Below are 13,664 nucleotides of genomic sequence, written 5' to 3'. Positions count from 1 at the left end.
CGTTTTTCTCCAGAGAGGGGGTGTCCGGGTCACCGTTGACCCCACGGGGCTGGTGGTGGGGAGGGGGGAGGGGGGGTTTGACAGGAGCAAGGAGCCGGGTCTGGCGGCGGGCCCGGCCGGTGCCCTGGGGGTATGCCGGGCTTATCGCGGCTTAGGAAAGGAGGTTAGGGCCCGGGAGGGTGATCCCGGCGCCGTTCCTCCAGCCGAGGGTCCTTTGTCATGGAAGTGTGGCGCCATTCGGGGCCAGACTTCAGAGGGGTCTGCTGAGGGAAGGGGGGGGGTGTGGAATACACAAAGGGGTGAAGCGTCAGGACGGGCCAGCGCCGTGTCTGTGGCACCCAGAGCCGCCTGCAGCCAGTGCCGGACAGACGGACACCGTGGAATCCCACCGCATTTCCCGCCTGACTCCTGCGTTCTCCCGCACCTTGACTCCGGGGCAAGCACCTGAAGCGAGCCCCCATAGCAGGCAAGGTTACGTTGTGCGATGGGTTTTATAATAAACCTACGCACTTCCCTGTTTTTACAGCACATCACCTTTTTTTTTTTTTTTGTGGTGTTGCACCGATCAGCCCTAGATCCGGTGCGAAACAATTTTTCTTGGGAAGAAACGCAGAAAATTAATTGCAGCAGGTGTAGATTTTACTACCAGTACTGATTTCATGACCACCGCCACCTCTCCCAGTGCTAAACAGCAGATACAAAGAACACGCACAACTCCTGCAAAGTCCAGGGAAGGTTTTGGGTTCTTTAAATTCCCCAGAAACCCGAAATTGCGCATTTTGTTTAGAAAAGGAGCTGCTTCTGCCACAGAAAAATAAAGCGAATTCCGCAGTCCGTTAAGATGGCAGCTTCTGCAATAGCAAGTCACTTTTGCTTTGCACTTGAATCTTTAGGGAGACTCATTCCTCCATTTTATTAAAAACAGTACTCAAAAACATTTTTTTATAGGTCAGGTTACCCAAGAAGACTGGTTTGACAATAAAATATGGTCAGCTTTTTACCTAATTATAGGAGTAATCTGAGTTCATTTAATGCCCTGCTTGAGCTTAATTTGTCTCCTTTGGAATTGCTGCCATTTTTCTGATCAATTCACATGTGCCCTGTCCTTCATGCAAGTCAATACTCATGAAAATCAAGCTGATCTGGAAAGAAAGATAGGCATTCAGAGCAACTGCCTGCCTGCATAGCCAGCCCCAAAATACACTGTGTAAATTAATGAGCCATAAGGAGGAAGGTGTTTTAACAACAAACCACATCAAGGAATTCTTTTCTTTCTCCCTTTAGCTGGATATATTGGATTAAAAGCCACTAGGACTGATTCACAGATGCAAAAGTTTTGCATGCTTACGTCCCGCCCGTAGGTCAGTAAGACTACAATAATTGAGACCGAAAGATGTTTCAGTGAAAAGGGTCTAATTTGTTTTGCTGGCAACATAGGGCAGTTCACACTGTATGCTTTATACATCCCCTTGTTATTGACAGCCAGACTGTTTCTAGTTTGAACTTGTGAACCCATTTGTAAGGACTGTTGAGACAGGAAAACAACAACAACAACTACCGCACAAGCCATGTCAAACTTTTATTTCAAACTTTTGCAATACTGCATTAGTTACTGATTGATATGGAGAAAACCACCCAGCAGTTTCTTCTCTTTATATAAACATAATAACACTGCAGCTTTACAGTAATCAGAACCCTGTCTCTAAAATACTTCTGCGTAACTGCAAGTGGTTTAAAGAAAAAAAAAAGGCTAAGTTTTGATATTGTTGACTTACTTCTGAACTATAATCTGCCCTCATGCTTTCAAATTCTACTGCAGTGAAAATTTCCAGCTATGTGGACCCATAGTGTGCTGTCATCAACATATAAAATACACCATTAAACGTCATGTGGGTTTGAGTCCCATGACCACAAATTAAAAGTTATAGGAATGAGAAACAACATGTGGAACAGAAGGAAATGGGTATAGTTGGCCCAGAGTCACACACAGAGTACAAAGTCAAAGTAGGCACTGCAGAAGGGAGGATCAAGTGCCTTCATTTTCAAAACAGGTCACCCCTGACAAAGACACCAGTGAAGCACAGTTCACCATAATAAAGACGAGGCTTTTCTGATTCATATTTGGAGGACTGAAGTTTTTAATCGGTCTGCACCAATGAGACTTAACTTTGTTTAAAATAATTGCTTAGAAACTGCTTCACTCAAGCTGGCTTTTCCCTTTCAGTTGTTTTAAAAATGAGAATTATTTCAGCTAGCACATGCTGGGCACAATCAATTTCACAGGCAACTATTCTCTCCACACTGCCCATCCCAGCAAAGAGCAGGTTTAGATGGGGCTTTTGAATCTGTTTGTTTTACAGGACTAAATCAAGGGGGGGTGGGGGTGGGGTGGGGTGTTTTGTTTTGTCTTGCTTTTTTAAGCACCTTATGTGCCACAGAGCAAGCTCTGAAAAAACACATCTGCACAGTAAAATCGTTTTCCTGTCTGGCTGGGTTTTTATACCAATCTCAAGCAATGACTGTTTCTGTAGTGCAGGCTTGTTTTTTGACACTTGTCTTCTGTGTCTATTAAGATGTTAATAAGCAGTAAGCAGCGTGGAAAAAAAACCCAAAAACCCAAGGCACACACTGGTACCGGAAACCACCAGGCAGAACAGAAATTATGTATAATAGAAGAAAACCTTCAAAGATTGGCCTTTGGCTTTTTGTTTGTTTCTGAGAGGCACTTATGAAAAAAGAGGTCCAGATTAAGAGGCCCAGGCACCAAAGAGGCACTGGTACCTCTCAAACTGACATGCAAAAGGTATCAAGATGCTTTCCTGCAAGATGCACGGCCTGGCAGCTAGGCCATTGAAACAGGAATCGGAAATTTTCCTTTCAGGGCCAGGCTCTTACTGACTTGAGTAGTTAGTTGGTCCTGGGCAGAGATTTCCACTGCGTGCCTTGGTTTCTCCATCTGTTAAGGACAGCTCTAACACTTGACCTCTTTGCTGAAACACTTTGAAGTACATACACAGAAATCAATAAATATCACAGGAATCTTAATGGTTTCATGACAGATCCTTTAGAAAAATCAGACCCTTCTCCCCATGTTCCATAAAGAACTAGAAATATTTATAGGATTAAAAAAAATAATATTCTTTTTCTTTTTAAACACAACATTTAGGAAGTAAAATTCAAGACGACAGTTCACTTTTGTTGCTAACCAGTTCTACGTTTCACACGTTTCTACAGTGAATCCAGTGGTGCAGAAAAGGGTATATTTAAGCACCTGTAAAACCGAATTTGGCAATATTTGCACAACAGAATCCTAGCCCAGACATTTTAGCTTTTAATTAAAACAGTGAAACACAACACTAGTTCTAAATTTCTTAGCCATTACTTTTACTTATCAATCATTTTCAACTCCAGAGAATGAAAACTCAGAATTTGTTGTGCTTAGTGAAGGCAATTGGTTCCTCTTCTTACCACCTTCTCCCTTCATAGACTGTATAAAGTAAGGAAAGACTGACAGAAGGAATACTTTGCCAAAGAAAAGCCATCCTAATTCAGCAGGAATTGGGACAAGCCAATGTATACTCCTGTTTCCAAATGAAACTACTCAAGAAGGGAAAAACGTTATTGACGACCACTTGTTCAAATTCTAACCTAAAACACGGGCAAGACAATTCCATAGCATAGCACGCTTGTATAAAATGCACAAACCGCTATATAACTCCAGCCCTACAGACCGCATTTCCTGTTAACTCTCCTGAGATAACTATCTAGTACGCTTTTACCAATTTTTTTGTTGTCGTTGGCAAGAACCATTCTCAACGAGTACCTGGGGATATGCTAGGGAAAGCAGGCACCAAAAGGCAAGCGGGGAGCAGTTCTCTTCATTTCCTTTTGTCCTGCAAAGTCTTCTCCTTCGCTTCCCCCTTGCACCACTAAAACCAGCAGGTGGGCTTTCAGAGAGCTGCCTTTCCTGCACCATCCCTGCTACCAAATTCACTCATCGCTACAGAATAATTGTGGGAAGGCAATTCATCGGCAGTTGCAAAGCTATTTGAGATGGTAGGATACGGCGTGTTCTAAAAGTGAAAAGGACTGTTGTTCTGTCATACAAAGGAGTTTACAACCTATTCCTCATTCAGCTCTCCGTGCCCTAATAAAGTGAACAGCAGAACAGAATACGCAGGATTGTGCTAGACGGAGGGTGAGTGAGAAGGAACGAACAGAAGGCAACTGGGCAATTCTTGACAAAAATTTGAGGTGTCTGCTGTTAAGCACCACAGTCACTATACACGAAAGTAAGGGCTGTGCTACACCATTTCTCAAATTCACACTGATAATTTTATAGGTCTGGTTACGTGGGACACCACGATAATCCACATCTGGCTTTACATCTTAAGGACAGTTAGTGGCAATGATGAGGTGTGTTGGTCTCTCCAGGACACATGAGCAGACGTATGTAGTTCCAGAGCATGAAGTAAAGAGTTTGCTGTAATCCCACGCTGGGAATCCACAGGCACAGAGAGACCGCTTGAACTCTGTGTGTGTCAAAGAAGGGTCAGCGTGACGCTTCGGACTGGTGCTTCTGTGTACGGTGGGTGCGGGCAGTGGGGAATAAAAGGTGCAACAATATTAAAAATATACCTTCGACATCCTTCGCCCTGCCCGAGACAGGCCATCACATGTCAGAAGATGAAGTGCTCAAAATTTAAAAAAACATTCATCCAAGCCATCTGCTTGAACACGGACCGTGCTACATTACTAGCAGCAGAGCTCCCAGTTGCTACTACACTAGAAGAAAGAGGAATCTTCTCCCTCTCTTCTTTCCACTCCTCGCTCCAAGTCATTGTAGCAATGCTCTACTGAGAATGACCATGCGCTAAACAGAAGACAGTTCACGATCATGTAAAAAAACCCCAAACAACCCCAAAACAGCTACAGCCAGTCTAGGAGAAAATGATGATGGTAATAATAAAAGGACATTGCTGCTAGACCCAAGGCAGATGGTGTGGTCAGTGCATCTAACAGCAAGCCCAGCCTGGCGGGGTTGTCTCTTTTATGTTAATATAATCCCCACTCCCGGCAGCAGAGGAACTTCCATCACCACTGGATGAGGACATCATCTTTTCAATCAGGACTCTAGAAGACAAGCATATGTGAGTTTGTTTTGGTTTTTTTAAACAAGTAACATCAGGCCACAAGGTTTTTCAGCAGTACAAAAAATAAATAGCAATTCATTCTAGAAGGACACGAAACTCCAGAACTTTCAAGACTCAATGCTCAGGTTAAGGAACCTCATAGCACTGACAACAGCATTACTGCTATTACCTGGCAGCATCAAAAGACTCTGCGGTGACCAGATAACTAACACCACCTACAGCAACCACCTCACCTCGGGTCCAGTTTAGGACTGGGACACAGCAACAAGATTCCTAGGTACCAGCTGCCCAACCTCAATATCAGGTGCGAATACCTTTCAGAAAAGGCCAAATTCTCCATCAAAGGATTGGTGCATTACAGGAGAATTTCTAAGATCTTTGCACAAGAAGTCCCATCCTCCTGGTAGAGGCCAGCATATGAAAAAACATCCCTGGTGTTGTTCAAAGAATTTCTGTTTCCAAAAGCATGTCAGAGCTTAACAAAGGAGAGAAAAAACTTCTGACCTTTCAGAATGCAGTTTCCCTTCGGGAGATTTACTTGCATGTTATTGCTGCTATTTGTTACTTACTGACAGCATCTCCCTTCACCTCAAAGATGGCTGTGTCTGAAAGAGGGAATTAACTCTTCGCTGTATCACCAGTCATTGTGCCTACCTCATGGACTCATTAATGTTCTTGTTTTCCTTGACAGACGTCTCCACCCAACCAGAAAAGCCGTTTTCTTTGCTGAACCGATCCACTTCATCTCTTGTCACTGCCCATGGGGAAAGGTCACACTGTAAAACAGGAATCAGTCATTTTAAGTTTAGCCTTTTAATTTTTAAGCTGGGAGGGGAATTCTCCCTCTCAGCCATTTTCTGCCTGTGTGCAGGCAGGCAGGCAGGCAGGAGGTAGGCTCAGCCCTTCACATCTCCCAGATTGCAAGCTGATAGAGAGTTCTTCGGGCAAGGTTCTTAATGGGATGTTGCAAGCAGCAATATATCTATCTCATCTGAGATACTGACACACCTCAGTCAAGCACGCATGGAATGGAGGTTCATCCAGCACAGGACAAGAAAGCATTGTCACTCATCCAAAATCTGCCCGGCCTCTCGGCAGCAAGGAAACGTGCTGCCGGTGCGGTGCCACCGCGGCGGCCGCGCTGATGCCAATGGGACGTACGAAGAGGCAGTGAGGAAACCTGTCCCGTAACAGCTTGCCGTAGCGTGACTGCAGTGTGTACGGTCGCACACATTTCCCTAATGCAGGCGAAAATGTTACCTTAAAACAGCTATTGGGGGAAAGTGTTATTTGGGAAGAAGTGGAGAAGAAAAGCCACTCTCCTGCCCACCCATCACGTTTTTGAGTCGTCTCCAGTTTTAGGCTCTCTCAAACCAGGCAAGTCTCAAACTGAATCTGGAAAGGGCTGCTGAGCCAGCGTTGGCACGTGAACAACGTAAAGGTAGTTTTTGAATGAAAGAAAAATAAATCATTAAAAGACAGCAACCAATCTACACAGTGAAACTTGATGCTGCATCCAAATGAAAACTAGACATCCCTCTGGCAGCTCTGAACCTTTACCAGCAGCATCATACATAACCTTCCCAGGCTACTGCAAGTTAAAGGCCCCCTCCAAAAAAAGAAAAGCTTTACAATCCAGCAGATACAGAGCTCGAGCTCCAACAGCACAGCACAAGGCACTGCCTCCTAGGGCAGAGCAGTTGCTAACTTCTCCTAAGTGCCATCCACGCATTAAGTCCTACCAGTGTCCTAGTTACGGAGGAGAATCCTTGCTAGACAAAGAAAATTCAAGGAGAGTTAAGGGAAGGATTAAAAAGACCACAGGCTTAGGCGAGGCTTAGTGCCAACGGCGTCTCCTTCCATCTTGCACTCCCCTGCACACACGTGCACACATACAAACGCACAGCGCGCGTCTAGGGCTGCTCACTTTGTTAGCCAGCAGTAGGCAAGGCACGGGGTTCCCATCTGGCAGCATGAGCTTGCTGTCCAAATCCTGCTTCCACTTCTGGCTGTTGCTGAACGTGCTGATGTTGGTGACATCAAACATGATAATGCAGGCTGACGCCTCCCTGTAGTACAGCCGGGTCATAGACGTGAAGCGTTCCTGCCCTTCAGGATCAAAAGGAAAAAAAACTTACCCCCCAGAGTTACCATTTTTAGATTCGTTCACGCAAATAACATGTTTATCACGGTACATCATTTTTTAAGTTGACACTAACAATATCCACTTAAATAATGAGGAGAGACAGGCACTGAGATGCGTCCTGCCTGGGGTACCTCAGCAATGCAGCGACAGAACTGGAACAAACTGGGCAGCTCTTAATCCTGACCCAGACACTTGGATGACCCAGAAATACTTGCACTCCTCCCAGCGTAACAATTTAAATTTAGCGTCCCTGACCACACATCCACCTCCCCCTGAGCACAAAACCACCAGCAGCAGGGTACCCGGCCACCACCAGCCATCCCCGCTCCGGCAGGACCGTGCCACCAGCACTGCCACGTGCTGCTGCCTGCTGCGGGCACAGCGCTACAGACCAGGCTCTCCGGAGAGAAAAAAGTCAATTACTAGAGAGCATCATAACTCACATACGCTGTTATTACTGTTTACACCTTATGGCCTGCCTGTACTACCAAAACCGCATCCAGAGAGTAACTCTGCCATGCTGCTGCGTGGTTTGGTTGTACTTGTGTAGACGGGGACACATCGCAGAGCGGTCACATCGCATCACACAGGTCAGGGGCAGGGCAAAAACCAGCGTTTCTGACACCGGAGAGATTTCACTGTGGGCTCCCATGCAGCCCTGTAGCTGGTCAAGACGCTTTTTTTGCTCTGAAGCCGCTGAGAACTGAGCACTTGAGTTACCTCAAGCCATCCGACTGCCTTTGCACACCTGTGAGGTGGCAGGGACTGCCGGTGCGTGCGTCCCCTTCTGCTTGGGGCACGCCAAAACCACCGTGACCAGCGCGGCTCCTCTGCTTTCCAAATCTTAAACGCCTTTTTGGGGCCGAAACTGAAGTCAGTCTCTTGCTGCAATCCTCTTGCTGCAAACTTCTCCTTCCTGTTTTCTTTTTAAGGATTCCAGACACACATGTCTGAGCAGTGAAACCAGGGGAAACCACAACCCTGTTTTCGGCACCCTTCTAGATCCAGAGGTGCCATTTTAGAGACGCTACTGCACCGACCTGTCCTCGGTCTTCCAGTGCTAGGGAGATTCGGGAACCACGTTTCTCTGCGCCTCTCCAGGGAGTGGGTGCTCCTCACTCCACTTTATCACGTATAACGCTGAACCCTGGAGCGTGCCCCACTCCCGACCCAGCCCCACCACCTCGGGGGCACCCAACGGTCTCCTCTTGCCATGATGGCTCCCGGGGGATCTGGTCACTGAGCAGCCAGATCGCAATCCTGATCCCGGCAGCCAGAGCGGCGCGAGGTCAGCGGAGCTGCTCCACGCAAGGTTCAGGCGTTCCTGGCTATCACGCCAGAAATCAGGGTTTTCACAGAAGACTTGGAGCTGAGAAGTTACATATCCAAATAAAAATGAGCCTGTTTCTCCATTCACTCTGCTCTGGCTTTGAAATTGAAAAGAAAGGCTCGATAGGATTTATCATCTGCTCTGCTGCATTCTTTGCAGATGGACTTTTGATTAAATATTTAAATTACTTACTGCAAACTAGAGACAGCACTACAAACCAGAGAAGTCCTGCCCCTTGCTTTGACAGGCTTTTAGGATTTATTTTTGTAGCAGACTCCTACTGAAAGAAAAAAAAAGGAGGAAAGGAGGAAAGGAGGAAAGGAGGAAAGGAGGAAAGGAGGAAAGGAGGAAAGGAGGAAAGGAGGAAAGGAGGAAAGGAGGAAAGGAGGAAAGGAGGAAAGGAGGAAAGGAGGAAAGGAGGAAAGGAGGAAAGGAGGAAAGGAGGAAAGGAGGAAAGGAGGAAAGGAGGAAAGGAGGAAAGGAGGAAAGGAGGAAAGGAGGAAAGGAGGAAAGGAGGAAAGGAGGAAAGGAGGAAAGGAGGAAAGGAGGAAAGGAGGAAAGGAGGAAAGGAGGAAAGGAGGAAAGGAGGAAAGGAGGAAAGGAGGAAAGGAGGAAAGGAGGAAAGGAGGAAAGGAGGAAAGGAGGAAAGGAGGAAAGGAGGAAAGGAGGAAAGGAGGAAAGGAGGAAAGGAGGAAAGGAGGAAAGGAAAGGGGCCAAGCCATTGAGAGCTTTAAATTCCGCTCCTGAGCAGCTTTGTGGTTCTTTTGAACATACCTGCAATGTCCCAGAGCTGAAGTCGCACCGTCTCCGATTCTGACCACTGGACCACTTTCAGAGCAAAATCCACTAGACAGTCCCCAAAAAAAGAAAGGAAATATACTTAGGGGCATTCTGCACCATGGGACTTGCTCCTCTGCAGCCTCTCACCATTTCCCAGTGCAGGCCAACCCAGCAAACGCTTTCACATCCACAGCAGTTTGTACTGGACCATCACCCACGCCAGCACAGACCACACACAGAGCAGGAGGGGCTGCAAGGGCTGACTCCTCTCTTCCATTGCAGAAAGCTGCAAAATAAGTGTTAAAACCAGAGGGCTCCACACACTCACTGCTCCACACCCTGCAGAGAGGATGACCACAGGCACACAAAATGCCTTCAGATAAGCAGAAGTCAAGCAAGTTATCAGCATCTCACCCCTCCCGGGGATGCTACGCTGGGCTTGTATAACTTCAGATTAGAGAGCTAAATAACACGACGAATGGAGCAGCACTTCTCCCTGTTTTGCAAAGCCCAGCCTGGCAGGTCTGCTGTCAAAGCCCTTGCAAACGGTGGCAGAGATGCTGCTCTGAAACTCTGGGAAAGAAGAGAGCAAGGTGGAATATTTCCAGCAAACTCCACTCCCCCAAATCACGGGGCTTCTAAAAATCCTGGGCCACCAGGGTCTGTAACCATCCCACGCACAACTCCCTGCTTGTGGCAGGGAGCTCAGACACCCGTTCCTGATCTCTGGAGTTGTAACACCAGCACTAGAGACACTAACCAAGAGCTAAGGAAGCAGAAATTAAAATGCTCAGGACTAAGAGTTCCTCCAGCACATAACCCTGAACAACCACGGGCAGACGAAAGGATACTGGAAACCTTATTGCCTGGAGAGCTTTAAGGAAAGCTTCCCTTGCCTGACTCTAAATGCCAGTAAAACGCTGGGTTTGCTGCTGTTGCCTGTCTTTGCTCTGCACTGCCTAAACCATTCAATCGCTGGTATGTGGAGCTCCGTGTCTCCTTCACAGCCACCGCTTACCACCACCTACACCTCAGCTGTCACCAGCGCAGAGAGTCGAAAGGGGAAACACTGCGTTTTTCTCAGATTACGATGCATCAAGTTTTCACTGCAGGGGGAAAACTGTCCAGCTATGCTGCCAGCCATGCTCAACAGGGCTGGAACTTATTGAAGCCAGGAACTAATTACAAAAAAAATTAAGAAAAATAAAAACATCTGCAACTCTTACTTCTGGGTGTGACAGTGCGGGCACAGCCCAAGCACTCTGCCCCAGTGGGATGTGGCTCTCCAGTGTTTTCAACTTCTAATTCATCCCCTCTCCATTCACGAATAGGAAAATTCAAACAGCTGTGCTCGGCCCCCACTATTTTGGGTCCTCAGGGAGATTTACTGGGTAAAGCCTCAGCACCTCCCGCTCCTTGGAGGTTATTCTTTTACACTGATGTTAAACAAAAACCAACCGAGCCCTCTCAACCTTGTTCCCAGCCTCCTTGTTACAAAGCTGTTGGTTCCCCCACCATCTTCCCAGAGCCCTGCCGATACTTCAGCACTGGTTTCACGCTGTTAAATAACCACCAAAACAACACTGCTGCTGTTTTTGCTAGGAAGAGCCCAGGCTGTAACCTCAGACTCTCCAGGTTAAACCTCCCGGGGGGTGGTAGTTGTTCCCGGGGGGGGGGAAGGATGGGGCACCCCGAACCAGCCGTGAGGAGGGACAGGAGCCACTGGTTTGTCCCCGGGGTCTCTCTGAACACGGGCTGCGAGCACACCCGGCGCCGCATCCCGGAGCTGCTACAGGAACCGCAAAATAAGAGTAACCACGGACGGGCGGTTGTTCCTTCTCCAAATTCTCGCCTCCCCGTCCGCAGGGGAGGGAGAGGAGCGACTTTCCCACGACAGCCTGCGAGCCAGGGGTGCTTAAAGCTCACAAATGCCGTAGTTCCACCGGCGCTTTCAGCCCGACGAGGACCCCGCTGCTCTTCAGCGGAGAACAAAACCTGCGGCCCGGACCGCCCCGGCCAGCGCTTGGCTTTGCAAACCGGACGGCAGCCCCTGCCGGCCCGCCGGTCCTGAGACCCACCGGGACCGGGACCGGGACCCGCCGGGACCGGGACCCAGCGCCCCCCTCGGAGCCCCGCTCACCTCCCACCGTGGATTTGTAGTGCCGGTTGAAGCTGTCGTTGGCGTACCGCTGCACCAGCGACGTCTTCCCCACCGTGGCGTCCCCCACCACCAGCACCTTGAACATACGATCGCGCTGCCCCATCCCGGCCCCGGTCCCCGGCCCGGTCCCGGCCCCGCCGCCGCCCGGCGCGGTCATGTGAGGGTCAGGTGGAGGCAGCGGCGGAACCGCTGGCTGCCGGGGGGGCTGCCGGGACCTGTAGTCCGCCCAACGGGACCTGCCCCGCCCCGCCCCGCCCCGCCCCAGGCACCCGGTGCACCCCCGGGTTTTGCCCCCTGACCCCCTGCACCCCCGCACCCCGTGCTCTGCACCCCCGGGCTCTGCCTCCTGCACCCCCGGGCCATGTCCCCTGCACCTCCGGGCTCTGCCCCGTGAACCCCCGCACCCCGTGCTTTGCACCCCAGGTTCTGCCCTGTGCACCCCCGGGCTCTGCCCCCTGCAACCCCGAGCCATGTCCCCTGCACCCCCAGGCTCTGCACCCCCGGGGTCTGCCCCGTGACCCCCTGCACCCCCGAACCCTGTGCTCTGCACCCCCGGGCTCTGCCCCCTGCACCCCCGGGCTCTACCCCGTGAACCTCTGCAGCCCTGCATCCTGTGCTCTGCACCCTGCACCCCCAGACCATGTCCCCTGCACCCCCGGGTTCTGCCCTGTGCACCCCTGCACCCCCGCACCCTGTGCTCTGCACCCCCGGGCCATGTCCCCTGCACCCCCGGGTTCTGCCCTGTGCACCCCTGCACCCCCGCACCCTGTGCTCTGCACCCCCGGGCCATGTCCCCTGCACCCCCGGGCTCTACCCCGTGAACCTCTGCAGCCCTGCATCCTGTGCTCTGCACCCTGCACCCCCAGACCATGTCCCCTGCACCCCCGGGTTCTGCCCTGTGCACCCCCTGCACCCCCGCACCCTGTGCTCTGTACCCCCGGGCTCTGCCCCCTGCACCCCCAGGCCATGTCCCCTGCACCCCCGGGCTCTGCCCCGTGAACCCCTGCACCCCTGAACCCTGTGCTCTGCACCCCCGGGCTCTGGCCCCTGCACCCCCAGGCCATGTCCCCTGCACCCCTGGGCTCTGCCCTGTGAACCCCTGCACTCTGTGCTCTGCACCCCCGGGCTCTGCCCCCTGCAACCCCGAGCCATGTCCCCTGCACCCCCGGGCTCTGCCCCCCCAGGCTCTGCACCCCCGGGCTCTGCCCCGTGACCCCCTGCACCCCCGCACCCTGTGCTCTGCACCCCCGGGCCATGTCCCCTGCACCCCTGGGCTCTGCCCCGTGAACCCCTGCACCCCCAAACCCTGTGCTCTGCACCCCCGGGCTCTGCCCCCATGAACCCCTGCATCCCTTGGCCCTGCCCTGTGCACCCCCGGGCTCTGCCCCCTGCACCTCTGCACCCCCAGGCCCTGCCGCCTGCACCCCGGGGCTCTGCCCCTTTGCAACCAGCAGACAAATAAAAAGAATCCACAATGTGCCCACGCATAGATACATATTTTTTAAAGCAATGCTACACCACTGTAGGGGATTCTGTCAGGGTCTTCAGTTAACGCCAAAATGTTTCTCTCTGTTCTAGGTGTTCAGTAGGTTCTCCCAACGCTCTTTTTCCCCAACCAGAAAAGGAAAACACAACCCTCCCCCCATTCCCCAGGAGACCAAGATATCGAATGACCCACCCTGCGCATCAGCACTCTCCTATTAGCGTGTGTGGGAAACCACCTGCAACTTCGGGTAGCACAGCCCAGGGCCGGAGGAGAAGCTGGAGCCAACAAGGCCTTGGTTGGCTGCGCCCCAGTCCCTGGCGTTGCTGGGGCTTTGTTTTAGGACTCTCCGACAAGATCCTTGTTTGGGTGAGCAGCCAGGAGGCACAGCCCTACAGGAAAACAGCCCACAACAGCAAATCCCGCAGCTGGGGAGGGTGGGAGTCCTTCGACAGCCACTAATTCCTGCAAATTCAGGGGCTTAGTACGCCCCCAAAAGCGTGCAGAACCCTTTTGTCTTCGCATACCTTAACGAACAGTCAGAGGCAGAGAGGCCACACGTAAGCCAGGGCAGGGCTTCTATACACAGCGAGCGGCCGAGAACAAACACC

At 50.8% G+C, this 13,664-nt stretch overlaps 1 protein-coding gene across 1 annotated transcript; it reads right to left on the bottom strand.

Annotated features, from left to right (window-relative positions):
* Positions 1–1,555: 1,555 nt before the first annotated feature.
* Positions 1,556–11,718, bottom strand: RAB29 (RAB29, member RAS oncogene family). The gene is made up of 5 exons (XM_049832275.1): positions 11,550–11,718; positions 9,404–9,475; positions 7,081–7,262; positions 5,808–5,929; positions 1,556–5,133 (listed from the first exon to the last, which is right to left on the bottom strand). Exons 1-5 carry the CDS (start codon positions 11,671–11,673, stop codon positions 5,016–5,018), a joined length of 618 nt encoding a protein of 205 aa, XP_049688232.1. The 5' UTR covers positions 11,674–11,718; the 3' UTR covers positions 1,556–5,015.
* Positions 11,719–13,664: the final 1,946 nt, after the last annotated feature.

The sequence above is a fragment of the Accipiter gentilis genome, chromosome 29, assembly GCF_929443795.1.
Source record: "Accipiter gentilis chromosome 29, bAccGen1.1, whole genome shotgun sequence".
Taxonomy (NCBI): Eukaryota; Metazoa; Chordata; class Aves; order Accipitriformes; family Accipitridae; genus Astur; species Astur gentilis.
The sequence above is the reverse complement of the archived record's forward strand: the minus strand, read 5'-3'. Positions and strand labels throughout refer to the sequence as shown.